Source organism: Pseudonaja textilis, chromosome 12 (assembly GCF_049901715.1).
Source record: "Pseudonaja textilis isolate UNSWEBS1 chromosome 12, rPseTex1.2, whole genome shotgun sequence".
Lineage (NCBI taxonomy): Eukaryota > Metazoa > Chordata > Lepidosauria > Squamata > Elapidae > Pseudonaja > Pseudonaja textilis.
The window spans coordinates 5,468,617-5,494,624 of record NC_142001.1 but is presented as its reverse complement, the minus strand read 5'-3'; the positions used below and the strand labels follow the sequence as shown (position 1 = coordinate 5,494,624).

At 46.5% G+C, this 26,008-nt stretch overlaps 1 protein-coding gene across 1 annotated transcript in view; it reads right to left on the bottom strand.

The window, feature by feature from the left end:
* Nucleotides 1–522: 522 nt before the first annotated feature.
* AR (androgen receptor) overlaps nucleotides 523–26,008 on the bottom strand; it is a 133,335-nt gene continuing 107,849 nt past the window's right edge. The window contains exons 4-8 of the mRNA XM_026703098.2: nucleotides 21,993–22,280; nucleotides 11,753–11,897; nucleotides 8,116–8,246; nucleotides 7,535–7,692; nucleotides 523–6,012 (exon numbers count right to left, since the gene is read on the bottom strand). Of these exons, the coding sequence (XP_026558883.1) occupies nucleotides 5,857–6,012; nucleotides 7,535–7,692; nucleotides 8,116–8,246; nucleotides 11,753–11,897; nucleotides 21,993–22,280 (878 nt within the window). The 3' untranslated portion in view covers nucleotides 523–5,856. The remainder of the gene's footprint in view (nucleotides 6,013–7,534; nucleotides 7,693–8,115; nucleotides 8,247–11,752; nucleotides 11,898–21,992; nucleotides 22,281–26,008) is intronic.

Sequence of the window (26,008 nt, the reverse complement as noted above, 5' to 3'; positions counted from 1 at the left end):
GAAAAGAACCATGCAGAAAAACTAAACATATTTAGGGTCCAGCTGGAAGGGATAGGAAAAGATTCTACTTCTCACCCAGATCCTGTAAAATATATTCTTAAGTAATCGATGTAAGCTAATTATTTATTTTCTCTTCAGTAAGACTGATTTCCTACGGCAGCATCGAGTCTGCATAAATAGCTTGAAAACGCTTTTAAAATGCTTCCTCTGCCTAAGTTTCTCTCTCAGTCCTTTTGCCTACATCAGACGTCCACGGCCTCTTGGGGACCGGGCTGTGGAAGTGGTGGGTGAGTGTGCATGAAGCTGCAATTGCACACGGGGGAGTTAGGTTGTGTGCATCAAACCATCCCCACCCCCCTCCCTCTCCTGGGGTCCACGGATCCAAAACAACTGGGGATCGCTGGTCTAGATGAATAACCCACAAACTGCATCAAAAAGTCGGTAGAGTCTTCATAGGTAGAGTAGCAGGGAAAAAAAAGCAGCCAAGACAGGAAATGTACACACGGATTCAGACAATCAAGGTTTGCTTTTTAAAACTGTATTTGGAGGAACAATAAAATCCAAGGTTACAAAGATCAGAACTGGTTGACAGCATGAAATTTGCCCGCTGTCCAACGACAACGGTCACCTTCTATTAATCATACAACGTACTAATGAAGTCAGAACCAGAAGGCTTCTTTTGTCTTGTAACCTACTCTCTTTAACAGTCCCCAGTTCACTTCTCCGTGTTGGGGCTGGGCGTACGTGAACTCTCAGGTTTTAGCCTTTGCAACCAGGATGGACGGCTACAACTCACCAGAAAAGGTGGCTTGTCCTGGTCTCATGCCACTCACCCCAAGACCTTCGCTGCAGCTGCTTCTGGGGTTGTACCCAGCATCCCCATCCAAATGTCCAACACTGAATCACACTTGTGTGTCTAATTCTGACACTCATAAAGTCAGTTGCATTTTCTTCTACTGGTGTCGGTAAATAAATGGCTGGTTCTATCTGCTTTGGCACCATTAATTAAAGACCACTTCCTGGACATAATAAGGCCATTATTCTCTTTAAGTATGGCCACATTTTGTCATGTAATATGCAAAATGCACAGAAATTGATCTGTTCACCAATCAACCCAATCAATATCAATCAATCAACCAATCATTTCTATGTATGTAAAGATTTTATGACCACTGACCATAGCAAAGAATCCATCCATCCACTTCATATTCTTTCAATGAATTCTTAGCCTAATTAAATCATCCTTTATCTACTGCCCTTCGACGCTTCTGACAGGCAGTTCTGGGCCCTGGAGAGCCGCGTGGGCACCTGTTCTGAGGGCAACATTCCAGCTCTTTGGCTAGTATTGATATTTTACAGCGTCACAAGCTTATTTGACTGTACTAAAACCATAGAAACCTGTACAAGTCCATCTAACTCCCTCCACACACACACCTCTAGCGCACAGCCATTGGGGTGATCTCATCTAACAATAATCTATGTATGCAAAGATTGAATTAAAAAAATACACAAGCAGATTAACAAATGTAACTTTTCAAAAAAGTGCCACAATTTTTACAGAATTATTTCTGGCTCCAGCTATGCTAAAAAAGGAGAGCGTCTAACCCCCAACCCACCCTACCAGGCTCTCCAAACAAGGACAAGAGTCGGGTGCCTTGACCCCTTTGCTTTCTATGCATTCAATGCGCGAGCTGGACACTTCTTCTGCCCAGAACGGATGCAGCGGGGCCCTTGACTCTGTCCCGACCTTTGAGTGTCCTCCCTGGCGCCCTTCTGAGGTCAACGCGCCAAGAGCGGCTCCTCTCCAAGAAGGGAGACAAAACCCAAAAAGCCCCCTGCTGGCCGCAGCCTGGCCCTCCTCCCTCCCCCCCGGTGGCTTGCAGCATCCTCACAGGTACAGGTAAGGGAAGCAGAGGAAACACCTTCAGCCTTCCACTCACACTGAGGCTGTGCTCTCTGGCCAAACTGTTTTCCTCCACTCTCGGAGGAGCTGTGAACCCCGAGAACCTTTAGTGCGATCAAGTGGGAGCAAAATTAGGGCCCGGCTCCCCCCCCAGTGCAAATAATCCTCCACAGGGGCTCTTCCCCACCCAAGAGACCCTCTCCCCTCTGGCTGGCAGCTCTGCTCAGCAGGCCAGGAAGGACATGCGTCCCCTCAGATCCCCGTGCTTCCTGGTCTCGGTTAGTCCCACAGGCACTTCGTCCTGGGGACGGAGAAGGAGCAAGAGGGTCAGACATCTGTTTCTCCCCACTTTAAATAACATTCTTTGGTACTAACACTACACATTCTTTCGGTCAAAATTGCAACAAGTGAACACAGAAGCAGCTTAAGCCTTTACAAAGTGCTTTGGACAAAAGAGAACTCAAGGTTCCAGTACAATTTAAGGGGCAAGAATCGGAGAAAAGTTTTCCCAAAGAAAGGGGAAAACATAGATATCGGCATCTTTAACTATAGAAAATCTAAGATTCTTAAGCACATACCTCCCACACCCAAACTAAAATAGAATAAACCCCAAATCTGTGATGCACAGGCTTTGTCGTCAGAATTGTGACGTCGTCCAGGGTCAAATGCGCAGGTCCCTTCCTTGTCCAATGGGAATGTCCCTTTCCTCCCATTCACGGCTCCTTCTCCTCCTTCTCAACTGCCAAAGGAACAAGACCCAGCATGCCCTGGGCTGGGGGGGCGGGGGGAGAATAGGCAGCAGCAGCATTCAACCCCCCTCCCCCGCCCCCAGTCTGTCAGTCCTTGTCCAACCCCTGCGCATTTTCAGAGCGGTTGGGTTCTGGCAAATAACTTTTCGTATCACAAAAGGCAATTTTCATATGGCAGAACTCAAGGCTAAGTACACTTTTTAAAATGCATAATCATTTCGATGCATAAAATGCACAGTTCTAAAAATATGGACCGATGACTATGATGTTGTAAATGCTTTTCATAATTCATAAGCTCCCCCCCCTTTTTTTAATTTTTTCCCCTTGTAGTCCACCGTAAATAAACTGAAGAAAGCAAATACTTAACTCCCGGCCACCAGTAATCCATTCTCCAATATTTACATGACAATTCATTAAAAAGGATTTGAAAGGATCTTCCAGAAAATGGCCAGAATATGAAGCTTCTGGACCTGATTGGAAGATTGCTGGAGAGACAGATGAGAAATGAACCTGCTGAGTGACCGGCTACAGCAACCCCAAATGAGTCATCCTGGGGTACTTGAAGAAACTAGCAAGTTCACTGTGGTATCTAAAACATGAAGCAGCCATGCTAGGTTGCGGAGGTCTAACGGAGGTGGCACTTTACTTGTGCGTGGATCTTGAAGATGTCAGGAACTCTGCCCTTCTGCGGCCGCTTAGCACGAAGGACACGCGTTGCCCTTGGGTTTCAAGGTTTTCAGATGATTTTGAGTATGGGAGGAAAGCACCCCGAAACCAAGTGCAGTGCATGCATGCACCCTGGGACGCTGTGGCTCCCCGCAGCCAGCTCTGTGGAAGGCACGTCACACATATCCCGTGCAGCCGAGGGAAGTTGAATCAACACCCTGACCTGAGCCATTCGGGCTCGTCAGAAGGGCTTTCAAGGTTTCTGCCCAACTTTTGATGGCCTTATCTTCACTCGCTTATAGGTGCATTTGAGGCAATATTTCTAAAATGAATAATGAAATTATATTGAGTCTGTAGGGAAGGGTGGTTAAGAGTGCAATTCATCCAGTTTGATGCATTTCAGAGGAGGAGCTTTTCAAAGCAAGCACCCAAAATGTAGACTCTTGTCTTAAAAAAGAGCTTCAGTGTGTGTGTGTGTGTGTGTGTGTGTGTGTGTGTGTGTGTGTGTGTTTTAAATCTCTTGAGATAGCATGAAGAAGGATCAGAAAAGCCCCAAATATCCATAGCATTGTCACTGTTGCTCTACGAAATGAGAGGAGAGGGAGCCTCAGTATAGAAAACAGGAACGTATTTCAGTGGTTGCTTCCAATTATTGTTATTAACAATCCAAATATTAAAAAGCAGCCAAAATAGATTTATTTTGGCAATGCAGTGGACAGCATCACTCAAAAGCAAAAGCTTAATTCAATGTATTGCTGTTTTTACTGTTCTTGTTTCTGCAGAGATGAAACTGAATGTTGGTCATTTTTACTCTGCGTTGCTAGAAATATAACCTTGTTTTTCCTTTAGCTGAAGCCTGGGGTCCATGTAAAGACACAAAAACGGCCAGGTAATTAATGATCTTAAGCATCAGATCAAAATGACTCAGAGGTGGGCAAGTTTTAAACTCAGAGCAAGACATCTTGAAATCAAAGCAGATTTGAGAATTGAGCCTCAGGCGGCCCAGGCGGTTCTCCAAAGATTGGATTCTATTTTCATCTTTTTCTCAGTAGATGTCACCTTGTGCTAAAAAGTGGTATCTAATAGGAAAATAAAAAAAAGAGGTATAATTGGGGGGTGGTGGTCTCCTCGTCTCCTTTGATAAGGCGGTTTCTCTCCTACTCTTCAGCAGGGATTACGGAAAAGAAAAGGGGCTCCGTCACTGCTTTCTTGCAGAGCGTCAGGAAAGGAACGGTTCTGGGCCGGGCGAGCACAGCGTGCAGGGATGTTCCCAGGAAGGATCACCGATTTGTGTGATTGCTGAGGGGGCTCCCTGCCATCTCGCAAAAAGCCAGTGATCCAAGGAAGGGAATTGAATGTCGTGCAACAAGAGGCAGAGCTTGGATGAGGCTGACTGGGGGAGGGTTGGGAAGGGGGAAAGAAATACAACGGAGAAAGAGAAAGAGAGAGAGAGAGAGAGAGCGTTAGAGAGGGCATGAAAAGAGAAAAAAAGCTCACAACTGGAATGTGTTCACATTCACTGGGCAAATGTTTTTACTTCTGGCTCATGGTCCACAGGAGAAGAAAGATGAAGTAGTACCAGCTGCAAAAAAGCCCCCATGATTTCCGGGCCTTGGGAAAACTTCCAGCCCTCCTCTTGCCTTCCGCCCATTCCTGCGGCCCTCGGAACCACTTGCAGGAATCGGGCTCTCTGCGAGCATCTTCCACACCAGCCACTGCAACAGGCGACACCCGGCTCTCCTCGGGTGTCTGTTCAAGTGAGAAGGTGAAGCGGAAGGTCCGAGCGCTGGGAACAGGACCGGCTGTCTGTGGCCTCCTGCTTGAGCGGGGCTGGGGGCTGGATTAGAAGACCTCCAAAGGTCTCTTCCAACCCTGTTATTCTACGTACGTAGTTGGACGACGGATGGGGTGTCTTGAGCCTGATTGTATGTGCAAAGAAAGCCCTGTCTGAAAGCAAAGTCTAGCAGGCGCATGGATAGCCACTACATTCTCTTGGTCTGCTTTGGGGTTTGCGTCTCCCGCCATTTCCAGGGATGCTTCGGACCTTTTCTTGGAGAGATGAAAAAGGAGCTGCAAAGACTGCTGAAAAACCAACCCAACACACACACACACACACCCCACTCCCACCCCGAAAGTCTTCCCTTATGACCTGCTTGCCACTGGGCAGAAAATAAACAGCACCGGGAAAGCAGCCGCGGATGGTTCTGGGCCAGGCCCTTCCCTGGGTGTGCAGGGGGGGCCACCAAAGCCGCGGTGGGGAATGCACAAGCACAAGAATGTAAACAGGGCCGCCAGGCGCCACGCCACAAAACTGGAAGAGGAAGTCCACGCACACGACGGGCCACCGAAGCCGGCAAATCTCTTGACATGAAGGCAAGTTCAGGGCAAAGCAGGAAAAGTGAACCTGAAAGGGGCCCAGCAAGGAGCTCTTTGTGGCCACGGTGCCTCTTGGGGGACACACACTGTGCCTCTTGGGCCAAGGCACTGCAGGGCAGGAGTCCAGGGGCCCGAGGAAAGGAGGCCGTCCACCACTCGCCCTCACTGGGAGTGGAAGTAGATGGGCTTCACCTTCCCAGAAAGGATCTTGGGGACCTGCACCGAGATGATCTCCGCCATCATTTCAGGGTAGTCGACACTCACCATATGGGACTTCACCAAGAGGTCAAAGGTGAACTGATGCAGCTCTCTGGCAATCTGAGGAGGGAAAGGGAGGTTGTCACAGGGAGGCCCTTGTCTCGCTGGGGGGGGGGTTGTGTGTGCTTCCACACCCTGGAGGACGGGAGGAGCCCCCGGCGGTTCCAAAGGAGGAAAGTTTGGGGCTGCTTCAAAGGGAAGGGGGAAGAATTCCCAGGGGTCCCTCATATCCTGTTGCTCTGGCTGGACCTGTGTTGTAAGGGCACTTTATTCTCCCGCAACCAGGAAATGCGCAGAACATTCGGCCGGGTGTGACTTTCTGTTTTGTTTTGCTGGAGCTTCTAGAGTTCTCATGGCAAGCGGTGACCCACAGCCTCCTCCTCCTCCTCCTCCTCCTCCTCCTCCTCCGAGCCCACTGTCCAGGCAAGAGCTCCTCTTCAAACCAAAGGGCCAGACCCTTTTGCTCCGTGGCCAAGGGCTGCCCCAGAATGCGCCCCAACATGGTGATGTCCATGGAAGAGGAGGGGCTGCCGGACACCCCATCTGGTCCCTCTCCTTGCAGCTGCCTAACTCAGCATTCCTCCAGTCTCAAATTCAGACGGAATCTCCTTTTCTTCCCTAAACCCTGCATAAAAAGGGCTCCCCGCCTCCCTCCCCACCCCACCCCCTGCCCTGAAATAGTAGCGTGGAATAATTCCAGATGTTTAACACTGGTGGTGAGGCTGGATGCTCCGCAGCCTCTGGTAAGAGGACGCTCCACGGAAGGGAGTAGCGTCACCCAATGAGTGCTAGGGATCTCGTGTGCAGACCGGCCGATTGGCCGGGAGCTCCTTGAAGGAGGTGCTGACAGGTGTGGCGCACATAGCCAGCCCAGACTCGAATCCAGGTCCGGTTAGCCACAGATCCCTAAGTGGAATCAGGTTTGGCTTTTCAAACCACAGTTCTGGGCTTCCCTTCCCCCACGCCTTCCTTTTCTCCCTTCCTTTAGACAGACAAGTCTTTGATGTGCCGCCCATTGGTCTTTTCTCACTCTCTCCCCTCCGCTGCATGGAAGCACCGCCCTGCCCTCTGTTGGTGGGGCCGGCAGCGGGAAATACGCCAGCTGCCCCCTTCTACACGTAACGGGAGCTGGGGATCCAACAGGGAACCTGTTCCAATCCACGGAAACTTAGCGGACGGAGCTTCCCCAAGAAGACGTCCTGGCAGGGCCCCCTGAAGAGGACTGGGAGAGCTTGGCTCTGACCCAAAGAGGAAACACCCAGCAGGAATTAAGCGGTGGGGGACTCTTTCCCGCCCAAGCTGCACGTGGCTGTTGAGCGGTGGGCCAGGAGCCCCAGTCTAGAATGACAGAACAGAAACTTCCTTTTACAGGTAACTTGGTTAATACTAATACGGCAACCACTTTGTCTACTTTTGGGTCTCTCTGGGGCTCGGCCCAAGGATTTTGGGACTACCGCTTGCAGCTCTGAGATCCTATGACTTCCTGGGCTTTGCGTTTCCTCTTTCGAAGCCCTTTGGGGTCTGAGCAGGCCTTGCCCCGCACCCCAAGCCCCTTGGCCAACTCCCCCACTTTCGCACTTACCGGCTGCACCGAGTCCAGGAGCTTTGTGAGCTGATAGAAGCGACGTGAGCAAGACGTGGGGTTCTTCCTTTTGCAAGCAATGATGCGGTCCAGCTCCTTGATGTAGTTCATCCGGAGCTCATCAAAGAACTTCTGATTCTTCAGGCCGTCCACTGGGACTGAAACAGGAGAAGGAGAGGAAGTAAAAGGCACAGATGCAGACCCAGGAAAGAGACCCAGGAATATTGAGGGGGGCGGTGCCCCTCCCTCCCTTACAAAAGTGCAACCAATAGGGCCGCTGCCACAGAGAACACAGAATAACAGAGATGGGAGGGTACTTGGAGGTTATCTAGTCCGGCCCCATTTCCTGCCAGTGAGAACAATTAACCTGTGGAACGGCCTGCCTCTGGAGGCTGTGAGTGCTCCTTCACTGGAGGTTTCCAAGTAGAGACTGGGCAGCCGTTTGTCCAGAATGGTACAGGATCTCCTGATGGAGCAGGAGGAGGTTGATCTAAAAGACTCCCAAAGGTCCCTTCCAACCCTCTTATTTTATCTTTTATTCTAAGTACAAAAACAGGGGGGTGAAAAATGCCGCCGCTTACTGATACTGAAGAGGAGCAGAGCCTTCATACAGAGAAATTCTTGAGGAGTAATCTGAAGCCATCCAAATTCTTGAGAGAGATGTCGCATCCTGACACACTGGCTGTACATTCTGGATTTGTGCATTCGGTACCTAGGAGAAGAAAAGAAGTTAAGGCATGAATAGGAGAGAAACAGCTTAGCAGAGTTTGCCTTTCTCACAAGAACTAAATCCACGCATTTCACTGTTGTACACGGCTTGAGATGTTTATGAATGCTACCATTTCAGTCTTGATGGAAACTTCGTCTCTCTTGCTTATTTTGTTGGTCACATAATGGTGCAAAAGTTGACCCCTCCCTCCACAAAGGCCCTCATAGCCCCAAGTCCAGCCCCCTTTCCCCCCTCTGCAAAATCCCACCAGCCCTTCCCTGAGACTTCTGTCATTTCCTATGAGAAAGCCTGTAGCAAGGAAACAGTGATGCCCCTCAGCTAACAGGCCCCATTGGGAAATCCGTCCCAAAGCAGCAGGACCCCCTCCCAGCACTCAGGAGCATCTCGTCTTCAGGCTGCCATGTATTCCTGCTGGTCTAACTATGCACTGAGCCACCTTCCATCTCTTCCATCAACTTTTGCTGAGTAAGGTTGAGTGTCTGCGTTGTAAACTTGATTGCAGGAAATACGACTTCAGCAACAGAGGGGTCAATGTCTGGAATACTCGACCCGACTCTGTGGTTTCTTCCCCAAACCCCAAAAACTTTAACCTTAGGCTGTCTACTATGGACCTCACCCCTTTCCTAAGAGGTCTGTAGGGAGCATGCATAAGCGCACCAACGTGCCTACTGTCCTACTGTTTCTTTTATTTTTCTCATATGTATCCATATAGTTTTGAATATATCTATATATTCAAAACTATGTTTATTCTTATACCTGTATCTTGTAAGCAACTGACAAATCAAATCAAATCAATCAATAAATAAAATGTGTGCCTGTCTCCAGAGGAATGAAAAGACAGGTGAGGAGATGTGGAATCTGCCAACTACAAGATAGCCCAGGAAGCCTGAAGAGCGCTCAATCTATTTGCACATACCCAGGTGGACCTAATCTGTATTCGTATCTTTTCTTTTTCCTGCATAGGTGTAAAAACTTGTTTTTCTCTACGTTACGTTTTATGTTGTTGGGTAGGGCCCATTGTCCAAGTCTCTCAAAACCTATTTGTATCCTGCACTTGTCTTCTGGGGTGTTGGCTACTCCTGTGAGCTTGGTGTCATCTGCAAATTTGATGAGTTCCCCTTCTATTCCCTCATCTAAGTCATTTATGAAGATACTGAAGAATACTGGGTCTAAGATGGAACCTTGTGGTACCCCACTGGGTACTTCCTCCATGTAGATGTACTTCCAGTCAGTGCCTAACATCCTTTTCATGAGATCATGGACACTTCAAAATGAGTCAGAAGGATGCGTTGGAACTTCCATGATCACAAACTTCTCTCTGTTGCTCATTAAAGCAGCCATGTTTTTTTCCAAATAACTCTAAGCATATATGGTTTTAATGGTATGGCTGACATTACAAGTATGGCTGTTTTAATGAGTCCATTCATTAAAGTTGCTGGGCCTTTTTTTCCCAGTCTCGCTTAGCAGCTTGAAAGAACATGTGGCTGCCTTAATGACTAACAAAATTTGAAAGCAGTTCTTCCAAAATATTTATTACTTACCTATTTCTCTCCCTCCCCTTCCTATTTCCATAATTATTCTTAGGGTGAAAAAATATCATGAGGGGAGCTTTTATAAGTATTTAAAAAAATGATCCAGAGTTATCTTATAACCTGTAAACTTCCAAATATGCCACATTGTAATGGCCAGCTAACAAGCCTTGGGAATGGATCTTGCCATATAAGTTGCCTTATTAATAATACTTTATTATTTGACCATTAGGCCGTATCAGAATACAAAAGATAATATAGAGAATAGTAATAAAACCACTCACTAGTAAATATGGCAAAATACATAAGTGAAAGAAAATGCAAATCTTAATTTCTCTGTCAGCCCTACAATTTACTCCATAGATTCTGATCTAAGCTGTTCTCAATTGTCCTGTTTTGTTCAGATAAAAGGCCCTATTGAAATAGGCCCTCCCACAAGGCCTCTTGCCATCTGTGGCACATGCAGCTGTAGGCAAGGTCATCTGAAAACAAGCACGCCAAGTACACAGCTAGATCTTGGAACTTCATTTCTGTAGTATCTGGCTACAAAGGTCAGCCTGAATCCTTCTCCAACAGATGCCCAGGGACTGAAGTAACTGAATACACGAACTGCATACAGAAACTCTGGTAGTCAAATAGTGCACAGAAGAAAACATGGGAAGTCCCCTGTCTGCCCAAGACCTGGGATAGAGAAGCCAGAAGTGCAGAAAACAGTGGCTGTGCTTGGGTCAAGACAGCTGCATGCGGGGGGAGGGGGAGTACTGCTTTACAGAACTTTGATCCTCCAAAGTGGTGAGGCCTCAGCATTTCATGCCAGAGATCAACAAAAGATGGAATATTTCAAAGGACGCAAAACCCAAGGAAAGGACCAGTCCTTGACCACTTGAGAAAATGCAGCATATGCCTGGAAAATAGATATTCACTATTTACACTGAAACATTTCTCTGGAAGAAACTTTTACTAAACACTCCTAACTAAGCTCATGTTTAGACTTCGAGGTCTACTTTTTTACTCATCTACTTTCCAGAAATTTTGATCTCTACGTCTGCCTCTCAGAAGAAGTGTCATGCCCCTGGTGGAGACTGACTCTGAGGGAGAGGAGGAACAGCCAACAGGGAGTGGAAGTGGGGCTCCAGAGGTTGTGGAGGAGGCTGGGGAAGGGTGGAGGCCGGCTGGGCAGTCAGAGGAGGACCCAGGCCCATCCCCTCTCCATCCTGGGGCACGCAGGGAGGAGAGGATAAGGGAGAGACGTGGTCTACGGAGGAGGACAGGGCCTTGATCCTCTTCATGGGCTGCAGCTGTGACAACTGGATAAGAGGACAGGCATGCGTAAGGGCCAGTGCTGGAAACATAGCATGGAAATATCTCTAGTTTATTGTTCCTCTCTGAGTTCGGTGTCCTTCCCAGTGTGTGTTCTGATATCTGTGGACGTCTTCCAGCCCTTATCTTGCCTGGTTTGTGTTGTTTTTTTTTACTCTTTATAATTTAAACGGCATTTTCTCCTTCTTATAACTGCTTGTGTGGGAGTTTTTTGTCTCCAGTCAAGGATATTTGGAGCTTGGAAGCAAAGTGAAGGAATAAAAGGGGCTTCGCCTGTTTTTTGTGACTGGTTTATTTTGTATTCCACCCTGGGTCATCACAAGAAATGAGCATGTGAAACAAAGCAAACGCTACCTTGTGTGGCTGCACATTTGCCTCTTGACTCTTGTGTAAATGTAATCTCAATGACGTTGCATTCAAGAATTGAAACAAGTCAAGCAGACACAATTTGAGCTCAAAAAGTTTGACCTTGTATGAGAAAGCTTCCTTTTCACTGAAAGTGACCCTGTGGCTCATTTGCCCTGCCGTTCCTGAGGAAATGGGGGGGGGCTTCCTCTGGCTTTTGCTTAAAGCCGACCACAGGGTAACCCCCCTTTCCACTTTCTCAATCAAGTCTAACACGAAACAGAGGCAACCTACTCATTGAAGACCAAGTCTGGAGCAAAATAAAGCATCCGGGAATTCACATTGGTGAAGGACCTCCATCCCATGGCAAAAATCATCAAGCCCATCCAGGAATACTGAATGATGGCCATCTGGTCATCTACGTGCAGGTTGCGGAACCCTAGGAAGAAAAGTCAGAAAGGTTAAATTAGCTGGAGGCAAAGCTCTTCCTTCAGGTCAGGGAGCAGCTGGGTTGTTAGCCTGGGCTCAGGCCGCTGGCACCTCAAGACCGACAGAAGGCCTTCTCCAACACCGATGGCAGCTTGTGGCATTTTAAATCTGGTAGCGAGGGAAAGACAAGTCATATACAACACATTTTCTTACTGAAGGTTTTCTGTTGTTATTATAGAACAAGCTATTTTATAAAAAAGGACATAATTAGGGATGAAATTGGAAAGAAAATAAACTAAAAGTTCACACCATAAACTATTTGGATTCCGAGTGGCATACAGCCTGGGCCGCTGTATGACTCCATGGGAGGAGAGAGGCATTAAGTCCAAGGTCTGCTGGGATGCCTCAATAAAACCCAGAATGTTCTCAAGCAGAATTATCAGAGGTTCATGTAATTTGATGCCAGATATCTAGGACAGTGGTGGGATTCAAAAAAATTTACTACCGGTTCTGTGGGCATGGTGTGGCTTGGTGGGTGTGGCAGGGGAAGGTTACTGCAAAATCCCCCTTCCCTCCCCACCCACTGGCCTGCTTTCCAGCTCCGTTCTCCTGTGCAAGCTGGGACTCAATGGGAGGCAGAGAAGAGATGGGGGCGGGGCCAATCAGAGGTGGGATTGGCTGGTTCTCCAACTACTCAAAATTTCCGCTACCGGTTCTCCAGAACTGGTCAGAACCAGTAGAATACCACCTCTGGTCCAGGATCTCCAACATCTAGCGTGGACCTTGTTAACCCTGGTGACATCCAAGACAGTATAATTTTCTGACATTTATATCTCACCATACTTTTAATGGGAGAGAAGACCCTCTTTGTCTGACTCCACTGAGGAGGCCCGTCCAGTGGGGTTGAACCTCTGGCATAGCTTCTACCTTCCTCACAGCACACAAGCCCCACAACCACGTCTCACTGGGAAATTGTTGTTCTTGTGCAATCCACATGGGCAATCCAAATTTCTTTGGATCACTCTAGGGTCAAAATATATAGGTCTCGGTGACATATCCCACCCACCCAGCTTGTCTTGTGCTTTATTGGTCTGTTATTTTCTAAAACAGGAAATGAACAGTCTTCTCCCTATGAACCAACAGCCATAAGCCTCAATGCAGAAAAGTGTGATTTGGACCTTCTGAATTTTGTGATAGAGAATATCTAAGGTCCTTGGGGATCAACTCAGAAGATTCTTTTCTAGAATTTTTTCTTGGTGCTATTCTTTCAGCGTCAATTTCTATACTTAGAAAAAAATGGCAATATTGTTTTTGTACAGGCATTTGACAGCATAGGATAGCTAACATTAACACAGAAGTCAGAGTGTTCAAACCATTCATATAGATTGCCGTGATCTGTACACAGACGAGAGCTTGTAATATTCTTTAACATCATCTAAGTAAGTTTCAAGAAGAGGCAAAAAAATTAAAGGATCTTAGATTTCTTTCTTACAGTTACAGATTGCATTACAACTTAATTGGAGATGGAATTCATCCTATCTGTGGTAAATATAAGCCAACAAGTTTAACATCTTCAAAAACTACTAGCATTAACAAAAAAAATCCCACAACAACTAAAGCTGAAATTACAGTTTGGATTATCGCTGAATTTGCAGGAAACCTGCCTGTAGCTATCACCTCAATGACACTTTGAGATACCCTATCACACTAATGCTGCATTGGTTTTGGAAAGCGCAGTTAATAAGTGTTTGGCATCAAGCACATTTTTACCTGCTTTCCCACTGGTATCTCAGTGCATAATTAAAAGTTTCACTTGAACTCTACTAATATTAATTAAAAAAACTTTGTTAGCATTTTTCGCAATAGCAATAGCACTTAGACTTATATACAGCTTCATAGTGCTTTACAGCCCTTTCTAAGTAGTTTACAAGGTCAGCATCTTCCACCCAACAATCTGAGTTCATCATGGCTTTTTTTCTAAATAGTAGTTAAACAATGTTCATTAACAATTATTTTATTGGCGGTAAACACTGAACTATCATTTTTGTAATTAATATTTTCAGCTCATTATTAAAATATTAAAGTTCATATAAGTTCTTTCTAGCAATATTCTGAACAGTTCTATATATATTTTTTAAATGCCCTGAAAACTCTTCTGTAAGTTAATCCAGCATCAGAAGGTGTATACTGACTCCCTGACTTGCTATTGTAATGAAAGGAAAATTCCATGGTGGAAATCACCACGAAGAAATGCGGGAATATCATTTCCAATTTTATCATGTGCCCCCACTATCCTATGTCCAGCCATTACTCATTTCACATTTTGGGGAAATACATATTCTATCTGCTTAAGTTAAAACTGTGCTCTTCTCATGAAAACAACATAAATCTGCTTGCTTGAAGCTTTGGCTTTTTTTTTCATATCCCTTATGAGAGAGAACTCAAAAGGAGGAAGAGATCGGGACAAAGGCATCCATATCTGAGGCATGTCAAAAAGGAGAGCAAACCTTCAACCAGGCACAGCTACCATCTAATATTCTGACCACCCTTTGTGGATGCTACTTTGATCTGAATATGAATGTAAGAATGGGGAGGGGTCTTAGACCTAGGGTCCAAAATCCCGCCCAGTGCAAATGGCCAGATGACCATCCAGCCTCTTTTTAAAGATACCCCTAGACCCCTTTATTAGTATCTGTTGCGCTAGTGGACGGCTCTTCACATTAAGGTATGTTTGCTGATGTTCAGTTGACCTCTACTTCCTTTTCCTTGCTTGAAGTTGTTATCTTACTATCCAACCAAACGAATTGCAATGTGGAGAAATGCAAAGTTTTACATTTAGGTAGGAAAAAATCAAAGATATAAGTACAGATTAAGTGAGACCTGGCTCAAAAACAATAACTGCGAGAGGGACCTTGGGGTCCTAGGAGGATCACTTAAATATGAGCCAGCCATGTGCAGCAGCAGCCCCAAAAGCTAATACAATCCTGGGTTGTATAAACAGAGGCATAGAATTAAGATCGTATGATTTATAAAACCCTAGTAAGACCACCACTGGAATACTGAAACCAGTTTTGGTCACCATACTACGAAAAAGATGTTGAGACCTTGGAAAAAGTTCAGAGAAGAGCAACTAAGATGATCAAAGTCCTGGAGACTAAAACATGAAGAACGGCTGCAGGATTTGGGTTTGGCCAGTCTAGAGAAAATAAGGACTTTTAGGGGGGACATGATAGCGGTATTCTAGTATTTGAGGGGCTGCCACAAAGAAGAATGCGGGTCAAATTATTCTACAAAGCACCAGAAGACACGACAAGAAGCAACAGTTGGAAACTAATGAAAGAGAGAAGCAATCTGGAATTAAGGAGAAACTTCCTAATAGCGGGGACAAGTAACCAGTGGAACAGCTGGCCACCAGAAATTGTGGATGTTTCATCACTGGGGGTTTTTAAGAAGAGACTGGACTTGTCTGAGACGGTCTAAGTTCTCCTGCTTGAGCAGGACTAGAAGTCTCCCATGGTCTGTTCCAGCTCTATTCTATTCTAAGGTTCTTGTTTCTGGTCCTGATTTCTGGAACAACTTGGGACAAATCTACCTCCTTAGGCCAAAACTGTTGTTTATTCACTTCTCTGAAGGCCACTTCAGCATCTTAGCCAGCTTCATTCAGCTGCGTCTGTTTTCTGTGTACATCATTCACAGAGTTTTAGACATTTTCCCTCCGCTAAGCCGTTCACCTTGTCCCTTCTACCCATTCTGAGACGTCAACCTGCCTCTTCGTTTGCCCTTGGTTCCTCCACTCCCGCTAACTCTTGAACTTACTCCCAGCATCAGGTGAAGCCCAAATAAACCTCCCTGTCAAATGCGATTAGGAAGGACGAAACAGAGATCGGCTCTTGCTGAAAAAGTTAATGGCTCCCATTACTTGAAAGAGCTTAAAGACAATTCACAGGGCAGCTTTAGTGGTCAAAAAGCAAAAGGCTGATTTCTGTCAAAATGTGCAGTTTTTAGCGTCTGCTGCTAGTGCCGTTGCGATGACATCGGAAAAGAGAAGAGGAAAAAAAAGGCAGGTCCCTGCTGAGTTTGCTGCAGAGGCAGGAAATAGGTGTGAAGAGAACAGTTCAACATGCCAGAATCACGGAGATCCATGGTTACACAGTCATTCCCTTCACACTCTAACTCTCCCTTTCCTTTCAGCGAGACATTTATTTAGGCCTATTTTCAGGCAGGTGTAGACCTTGCCCCCTCCTGAAGCCTACCCCAGGCCCGAAACTCCGAGTCCCCTGAGGCTGAGCCTCAACCTCTCCTGCCGGGGTAGCCAGACCGAGGAGGCCCCCCGTCTGCCGGCAAGGGTGGTCCCCAAGGCAGCCCTTCCCGCCCTTCTATGGCGTTGCCTTGAAGGGGGGCTTCGAAGGAAGAGGCATGCCTTTGGCTAGCTGCCAGTTCCTATGATAAATCGGAACAAAATATTTATTTAACATTAATGACTGCAGTTGCAAAGAGGCTTTAACTCTCCCGGTGCTACCTATAAGGAAGATACCAATTTGTATCCATTGCTTAAAGCAACTGGCAGAAAAGCAACAGAACTAAAAGAGGAGAAAAACAGCCGTTAAAGGGGGGACTCCGAATAGCTTCCATTGCCCACCCTTGAGGGTCCATCTGGCTGGAGGAAGAGCCGACAAGTTGCTAACAAGATACTTGCCAGCTCTGCCACCTTCCCTACTATGCACTGCTAAGCTTGCTGGCACCCTGCCATAAACGGAGGGAGGAGGGAGAAGTTATGCAGGTGGTGTGAATGGTTTCTATGGGTAGAACGTGCCCAAAAGAGATGGATGAAGGAATGACAGATGTGGAACAAGTTTTTATCTGTCGAGATAGCTTAAAAAAGAGAAATGCAAACGATAAGAGAATGATCTGAAAGATATTTTTCTTATTGGATCTACAAAACAGGCTTATTAAAGCCTTGACAAAATTTGTGTGATGGGATAAAGAACTGAAACCCAAACAAAGCCTATGACAGTATTGAACTGATTAAGAGTTAAGAAGGAAAAGGAATTTGATTAAGGTTAAAATAAGACATCCTCCTCCCCTTCCCCTTTCCCGGCAACCCCTTCCCCGACTGTTTGCTGGCACTAAGATTCAAAAGTTGACGTTTTATGGATTTGTTTATAAAGAAGAGATAGTATTTGGGCAGAAGAGATGTATGCTTAACCTTGTAAGAGCTGAAGAGTTATTTTTTTTCTACTTTCCCCCCCTTTTTTCCTCTTCTCTATCTCTGGGTTTAGTTTATATTACTTTTTACTGTAACCAAAATTGTTAATAAAATTGTATTTAAAAATATGGAGTTTCCAATTGTGAACCGAAGGTGTGACATGTCAGCCAAAATATAACGTGAATCCCATCTTCCCTGTGAAGTGCAACCATCACATCACAATCACATTTCTTGTCTTGCTACCCTTGCTGGTCAAGCCAAAAATAGTTATTTTTCCTTGTGGCCCATCAAGAACTCAATTACTCTTCCTGCAGAGGAAGGACGGGTGATTTCTCCTCTCTTAAGGAAAATCTCAACTGAAAATTATCTGCGGACTTTTCTTTCCTGCTGGCTCCAACCTGAAACGCTGCTGTTGAGTGGCATGGAGGTGATGTGTCCAGCGTCTTCTGAATGGAACCACTTATGCTGGAGTTGATCCAATGACCAACTCAACGCGGCTTGCGGGATTTCGTTGTGCTTCAACTGGACGTTAATGCTCTTTGGGTCCTAAAATAAGAGAAGGTCAAGATGGAAGGCCAAGCTCTGCCCCTGCCACGATGGCATGAATAACTGGGCAATTCTTTTCCTCCTGCAGACAAAGTGCTAGTTTTGCCGCCAAGGCTGGTGCTGTGCTCCCTCAGGGCGCCTAGGGAGCCTGTGCATTGGACGATCGTGTATTTCATCACCTGTCCACCAGGAGGCTTGGGCTCACAGTGAGCGGCTGTAAGGATTCTTTCATGCTCATAGTTATCTGTGAGTCAGGTGGCCTTGTAAATGAACAGATAAACATTTATTTATCGCTTTAGCTCTCTACAAACTTTCTCAGTTATCATTGACGAAGGCAATGTTCAAGAGGTGGGATCAGGAACTAGTAGTCACCTTCAAGCAGGTCAATCAAAAAAAAATTGTTTCAGGAAGTGCTTTGCGATTTGATCAAGATGGGAAGTGAATCCATTGATAAGACTGTCCAAAAACAGCTGTAGTTCTCTTCCAACCACAAAATCTTCCAACCACAAAATCTTCCAACCACAATTATAGTTTACATAAACAGAAGAAAACCAGAGATTGCAATCTATCTTCCTATCCTATCATTAGTTTTTTTAAATTTTTAAAACTTGTTCTGGGCTTTGGGCTTTGCACATTTATAAGTAAGAGATTTAGAAGTTCTGAGAATGATAGATTTAGGAGTGTATTAATTAATTCATTAACCCTAAAAAACCCACGTACTTCATATTTCTGTGGAAAAGGCTCCAAAGATAGGTTAAGTGGATTAAAACAAGTTTCACAAGCTATGGATAATCAAATGAGAAATAATAAAAGCAACACAACCACAAAAATGAGGGCTAGCACAGCTAAGGACAATCAGGCCTGCCTGCAGTTAAAAGCAGCAGGGGCACCTGCAGAGGCGGCGTTAGAGACGTCAGGATCCACTTTTGTCAAGCAGTCACAGTCACCTCCTTGGCCTTTTCTCCCCCCCCGCCCCCCGTCCATGGATGGACCCAGTTAAAAGCTTCAGTAAAGGCCATAGGCGAAGTCTGACATCCGACCTTTCCCATTAGGTACTTTCTAGATGTGCCGGACAACAGCCTCGTCTGTGGCCTTCTGGAATCCTCTGGTGTTGAAGAGCTAGCTGAAGACATGGCCAAAAAGTTGATGCAAGAGAAGAGTTGTGGAAAGTGTGTTTCATAGCCAAATTCTCGGAAACTCAGCCTCGCAACTGAGCAGGGCTGGCGAGCTTTGCAAAAAGGACTTGGTGGTGGCAGCTGGCTGCGCCGAGGTGCCTCACTCTGATCCAGGTGCCTTGAAGTTTCTTTCCTGAGGGGACCTTCCTGAGCTGCCCGTGTTCTCGTTTGTCCCAGTGCACCCCAGTCCCACGGGGGCTCTTGGAGCATGAAGCATCCTGTGATGACCCAAAGGGGCGTGGCAAAAAAGCAACAAAGTCACAAAAGTAGGTAAAGTCCTTTTAATATCTCCAACTTGGCCCCCAATGTCCAGTTATCTTTGGCTGGAGAAAAAACTCTCCCAAGAACAGTTTTTAAAGGGAAGAAAATTCTGTCTGAACCCAAAGTACATATAGATTATAAATTAAAAAAAACACAAACCACACTGCAGCAATTAACGAGACAGAGCAGGATAAGGAATTGCAGACTTCAAAAAATAATGAAACGCACACAGTTGGGAGGACACCATAACCCAGTTAGGGCTCGACAAACAAAGATAACGCAGGCTTTGCTTCCAGCATGGTGCTGTGAGCAAATGCCCCTTTTAAATCCTGTTTTCCCAGCTGCAGCTAATGAAGGGAATCAGGGCCCTTTTCTCCCCCATAAGCCACGTTGCTCCCTTCTCCGTTCCTCCCTGCATGCCCTGGGATGAAGAGGGGGTGGCCCTGGGTCTTCCTCTGAATGCCCAGCCAGACTGTGCCCTTCCCCCAGTTTCTTCCACAGCCACCAGAGCCACACTTCCACTCCCTGTCATCTGTTCAACCTCCCCCTCGGAATCAGATTCCAACAGAGGGCATGAAGCATCCCCATCATGGTCTAACCCAAGCAGCGTTCTGCTCAAAGCATGGCAACTGAACTGGACATTACCTTGAGGTAAGATGGGTGGCCTACAAGTTTCATAAATAAATAAAATAAATAAACATTGCATCCTTCTCGGTCAAAGACTAGGGAGGCAGCCATTTCATTACTTGTGAAGGGAAGGCAAAAGTGAGGCGGAGAAGAGGAGCCAGCAACAGCTCCTTCCTAGCCCTTCCGTCCTTGGCTCCCCACATGGCCTGGGAGAAGCAGCCAGAGGGAGGAAGTGGAGTGGTCTGGGCGGGGGGGCACTGGGAGCAGGCCCTCCTTTGCTGAAACCAGCCCAGCTGGCTGAGGAGTTTTCTTGCCTCTTTCCAGACGCAGGAAAGCCAAACAGTCAAACCCTGGGATGCTTCGTTCTAAACTGGACCATGGGTTGTAATGGACGTTTACCACAGGAGTCCTTCAAAATCAGAAGGCGTGGATAACCAGGCAGTACTTTTTAAAAGCTCCATTTTAACAGAGATAAGAACCACCGGCAAGTTATGGGGTTGCTAATAAGGCATCGGTCTTGGAAGTCGTGATGACATGACACCTACAATCTCAAATTGGAGCGACTTTCTCATTATCCTTATTCACAATTTCTGGAACAGGGTCTGAGAAATACAATTTAATTAAAGTTAAAATGACACTTTGAGAAAAGCAGCGGTTTGTAAGACTGACAGAACGAACATCTTCCATGCAAAGTTATCCTTTCGAAATGGGTGGCAATTCTTGGTTGGTTGACAGTTTAGGCAATTTGACCCTGGTTGCTGTCTTTGGAGCAGGCATCGGCACGGCCCCTTTTCCCTAGGGACACCTGGGAGAATAAAGGTTTAGTGGCTTAATGGCTAACGTTCACTTTCCCAGCAGCCCAGGTTTCCATGTATTTTGTTCCACGTATCGTTGTCAAAATGCAGGCGGGCCAGGGAGTGTGGAGGCAGAAGGCCTGTGGGTTCCCCATTAGCTGCCCCAAGTGTCTTGTATTCAAGGCAATTCAGAGTGAGAGTCCTGGGGGATGCAAAGGGGGCCTTGGTGGGGGTCTCTGGGTCCTTGAAGCTCCCTGGGACAGGGTCACCTCGGGCACTTTATGCAACAGGAACGGGTCCAGGTGCATCGTTTGAGTCTTTTGGACAAAGACTGGAATAGGACTATCGGCTGCCCCTATTCAATTCTGATTGGCTTGCATGCGGGGCATAAAGAAAAAGACATTTGGAACGAATCAGAAGGCTAAGATCTCACGGACCGGTCTGAAATATGTTTTCTCAGGGAGCACCTCGTCCTGTAAGGCCCTTCAATATTTTGAAAAAACCTGCTTCTTTCATTTGTTCAACTGAATGGCAGCCTGGGATTTTTCTTCAGCTTTTCTTTGACACTGATGGATTCCTTACGCGCGAATTTCCTCTCCAACTGGCTTTTTACCCATTGTTTTGACAGCAGACGATGAAGAAAACAACAGAATTTAAGTTCAAAGAATAGGCACGATAATGGAAGAAGGAGCGGTGCGTCGTATTTGAACAGAAACTTTTTTCTTATTTTGCATAAGAAACAGAAGCCCAGTATCCATCAATTCAAAACAAACCTCAAATAATCCTTGAGCAGGAAATTCTGGGCAGCAAAGAAACCTTTAGGAAGGCGGCACCTTCTCTGGCTGAAGAGAGGAAGGCAAGTCTTCAAGGGGGGCACTGGACAAAGAGGCAGGTGAAGCCCAGCACGGCAGCTGGGGTTTCTGAGCACAAAAGGAGACTCGTAGTACGGCTGCTCTCGGGTGACGACCTTTTGAGCCGTTTTATTTTTTCAAAATACCCACAGGACTTATGCGGAGAAGCCAAGAAATACGAATAGGCAATAAATCTCTCGGTAGAGTTTGGCCCTTTCTTTGCATTTAAAACCGCTAAGTCTAATACAGCAGGAGCCTGAGAGATACCAAGGAATGTATCCATGCCACCTACCCCCAGTCAAGTGTCCTTCAGATAAAGGCAACCCCTCCCATGGACCATCCCATGCAGTTTTTGTGGCAATAAGAAAGCAGGGGTTGGACTAGAAGACCTCCAAGGTCCCTTCAAGCCTTATCGTTTTATGCTTTATGTTAGTTACCACCTTCTTCCAAGAAGTTTTTTTCAAACTCCAGCCTAGCCTTCAGCTCTAAAATTGCCAGGACGTCTCCTCTTCGACTTTCACCGAGGGCCTCCGCCACCTAAGAAGCCCCCCCCCACCCCGCCCCCGCTTGCTTAACATCTTCAGATCCTGATAGGCTGAATGGGAGCTGGGGGTATACCCCCCCCCCAGAAAAAGTGCTTCTTACCTGGCAAGGCTTTTGCCCACTTCACCACGTGTACCAGGTGCCTCTCTCCAAGCTCATTCAAACTGGTGAGAAGGGAGCCAAAGGAGTCGGGCTGGTTATTGTCGTGCCCTGCGCAAACCACGCCGGGCTCAATGGCTTCCAGGACGTTGAGGAAGATGGGCTGGCATTCCAGGCTATCGAGATGCGCCAGCGGCATTTTCGTGGCTTGCTCCTCAGTGGGGCTCGAGGGCTCTGCTGTCTCCCCTTCTTCTTGCATCTTCAGGTTGCCCAATTTCTTCAACTTGCGGGCTGAAAGGAGGAAAAAAAAGGGTCTCTAAGAAAACGTTCCATGACAGGTTGACTGTTTATACCACGAGTGGGCATTTCATCAAAGGAGGGAAAAATTGGGGGACGCTTCTTTCACATAACTAAACCTTAGGAACCTGCTGCTCTTGGGCGCTGCCCCTCTGGGGGGCAGACACCAGAGCCACCAGACCGCCCACGGGGTCCCTCTGGATTCCTCTGGCCAGCCCAGGCGGAGAGGTAGCTGGACAGAATTTTAATGCGGCTCCCATTCAGTTGTGCAAACGTAATGCGAAGAAATAAGAAATCACTTTCTAAGATTTTCAACTATCTCAGCTAGGCTTTGCGCTGAGGGTCCAATCTTCTCAAGCAAGGTTTCACAGGGGAATGCTGTGCAGACTTGCACAAATTTGTAAGGAATATGGTTAGCGTTTACAAAAATTAACGGGTTAGGATTTGAACAAACCATTTGGGAGTGATCGACACCATGGTGGTGGTGGGTGCCCCTAAAATGAGTGCCCTTCCTCCTCTTTGTGTTTGTCGCAGTCAGTGTGACAAGGTGGAATTATGTTCCTCTGAATGCTTCTCGACATTCGGTACTGACTGCTAATGTTCACCATTACGATTATATGGAATTTTCCCCAACGCCCAGAGCAGCAATATAGCCTGAATCTACTGCTGCAGGAATTGTAACTGGGTTTTTTCCCATCATTATGCTTTTATATTTCTGAACAACTAGATTTCTGACCAGCCTTCTTGCAAACAGAAGAGCATGTTGCAAACGTGTTTCACCTGATCCTACAAGACGAGATATATACTCTCTACAAGGTAGAGGGGAGCCACCTTTTTATGTGGCAGGGGCCAGTATGCTCCAGGGCAAAACGGAGCATTAATCTTTGATGACCTAAAGGTAAGGTAAAGGTTCCCCTCGCACATCCGTGCTACTCGTTTCTGGCTCTAGGGGGCAGTGTTCATCTCCATCACAAAGCCAAAGAAGAGCCAGCGCTGTACGAAGACGTCTCCGTGGTCATGTGGCCGGCAGGGCTAGTATTTAGGGTTTTTGGTTTTTTTAGTATTTATTTGATTTGTCAATCACTTACAAGATACAGGTATAAGAATAAACAGTTTTGAATACATGAGATAGATACTTATATGAAAAATAAAAAGAAACAATAGGACAAGGATGGTAGGCATGATTGGTGGGCTTATGCACGCCCCCTACAGGCCTCTTAGGAAGGGGGTGAGGTCAATAGTAGACAGCCTAAGGTTAAAGTTTTGGGGGCTTGGGGAAGAAACCACAGAGTCAGGTAGAGTATTCCAAACATTGACCACTCTGTTGCTGAAGTCGTATTTCCTGCAATCAAGTTTGGTGCGTTTAACTAAACGCCCAAGGCACATGGAACGCTGTTCCCTTCCCACCAAAGTGGTCCCTGTTTTTCTACTTGCATTTTTTACGTGCTTTCGAACTGCTAGGATGACAGAAGCTGGGACAAGGAACGGGAGCTCACTCCCTTACGCAGCGCTGGGGATTCGAACCGCTGAACTGCCGAACTTTCTGACTGACAAGCTCAGCATCTTAACCGCTGAGCCACCGCGTCCCTTGGATGACCTACCCTGCCCCAAAATCTTGTAAGATCTCTTAGGAAAGTTCTCATTCCTTCTGGCAGCCTGTGTCATTTTTAAAAATTAAATGTTGTGTTTTTAAAAATGTTAATTTGGGGGCTCCATGGAAGCCGCCTGGAGGCTGTGAATTCTGTGGCGGCTCCCCGTCACAATGGGAACCTCCAAGGCTGAGTAAAAAGGGAGGCTCAGCTATTGCAGCAGCACCGAGGGGTCTTGCTCCGCTTCCCCTCCCCCACTCCGTACAGGTCAGCTCTCCATTTCATACTAAAGTTCACACTAAATATACTAGCAAGATTTCCTAATATTCAAATGGGATCAGAGGCAACTTATTAATTAATCGATTAAATATTGCCGGCTATTTGCCCCTGGCGACTCGGGGCAGCTTACAGAATGTAAATGTCAACTCATAAAATATTTCTCTGGTCTAAATGGGGGTGACTACCGGAGCCCTGACAGTAAAATAAAAAATAATAATAAAAGAGTACAGTTGAACAAAATCTGGAAAATAAATAAGTACATAATCACCCCCAACTCCTCGCCGTCCCAACGGCAGCAGATCACACAACGAGCCACTGGAAGGGATCCCTCCCATTCTGGGCTCCCCAGGCCCGCTGGCAGAACCAGGCCATCTTCAGGGCCTTCCGGAAGAGAGAGGGGGCCATCCTGATCTCTGGGGGGGATTAACTTAGACCCCTGATTCCTCCTGCCTGTGAGTGGGACAATCAGCTCTTTTCAAAAGGAAACCATCTCTTTCTCTTGGGAGGTTGACTTCCCGGTTGGTCCTCTGGTTCCCTTCACAGCCTTTCTCTGATCTGTCTAAATTGTTCTACTTTTTAACTGGTCCCACTGCTTTTGCTAGTGTGCAATTTATTGATTCCCTGCCCCACTAAATATTCAATTTTGGTTGTCTTTTTAAAAAAAGCCAGATCTTCCTAGACAACCAGGACGCTCTACTGACTTTATGGGTTGTCTTCTATGTGGTCATTTCGTTGAATTGCCTCTTGCCCTTGTGCATTTCTTTTGGGTTGCTGGACGGATGTGGGCCGGTCCAAGCGCCACCGTTTTCGTAGAAGTTCTGCAATTTCACGGGTTCTGAAAGGGCTCTCAAATCCTTGACTCTCTAAATCAGAGGTGGGGAACAAGGGCCCCTTTATGACTTGGGGCTGGTTGAGAAATTCTGGGAGCTGAAATCCACACGTCATAAAAGGGCCACCGTTTCCCCAGCCCTGCCATAAACGATAAATGGATTTGTCTGGCCCAGGAACAATGCTAATGACTTTACTTGTGCTAGTGGCGCAAGATAAACACACCACTTCTCATCATTAAACACATCAAACAAGCAAACCTACTGACCAAAACTTATACATTTTTTTTAAAAAAATAAAAACTTTCCACCCGAATTTAACATTTAAACCATACTTTTAATGGGAAGAATGCGCTTGCCTAGTTTTGCACAATTCCTGAAGTCCAGCTTCCCTCGCCCAGGTCTCCTTCCCTCTTCATGAGAGAAAGAGTGGCAGAACTCAGCTGGGCCGGGCCAAGGAGGGGCCACTGGCTGCCTTCCAGCTTTTTTGCAAGTGTGTTTTGCAGGCCCAGCCACAGCTTGTCAAGACTTGCCCTGGGCTTTGCTTAGACAAGGACTGTTGGCTTGTCCAGGTGACCCAGAAGAAGGGCAGCCATCTTTTAAACCCTGCCCTACCGAATTAAGAAAAAGAAAGGCGTTTTTCTATGTCCTTGTAGTTGTTTCGCTGGTGTGTGTGTGTTTGTGTGTGTGTGTAGGCCAGCTCTGTCAACCCTGGCCCTTGCTGAGCTCAGCGACTGAACAGGTAGCGTAGTCCTGAATGTCCTGCATGGCCCAGGAGCTGCTCTGCCCGGGAGATCTAAGCCGATCCAGGCAACCTTCAGACCTTGGCATCACATTACACAAAGATGACTAAAACCCCAGGAAGTCTGTGATTACGAGTTTTCTAATTCTCCGAAATGGACTGTTTGTAGCCGTTATTTATTTATTTATTTTCCACTCCTGGGTGTTTGCTTTCATAATTGTCCTGCTTACAACCATAAAATCTACAGAGCCAGATTTTGTTGTTCTAGACAATAAAATGCTTTTA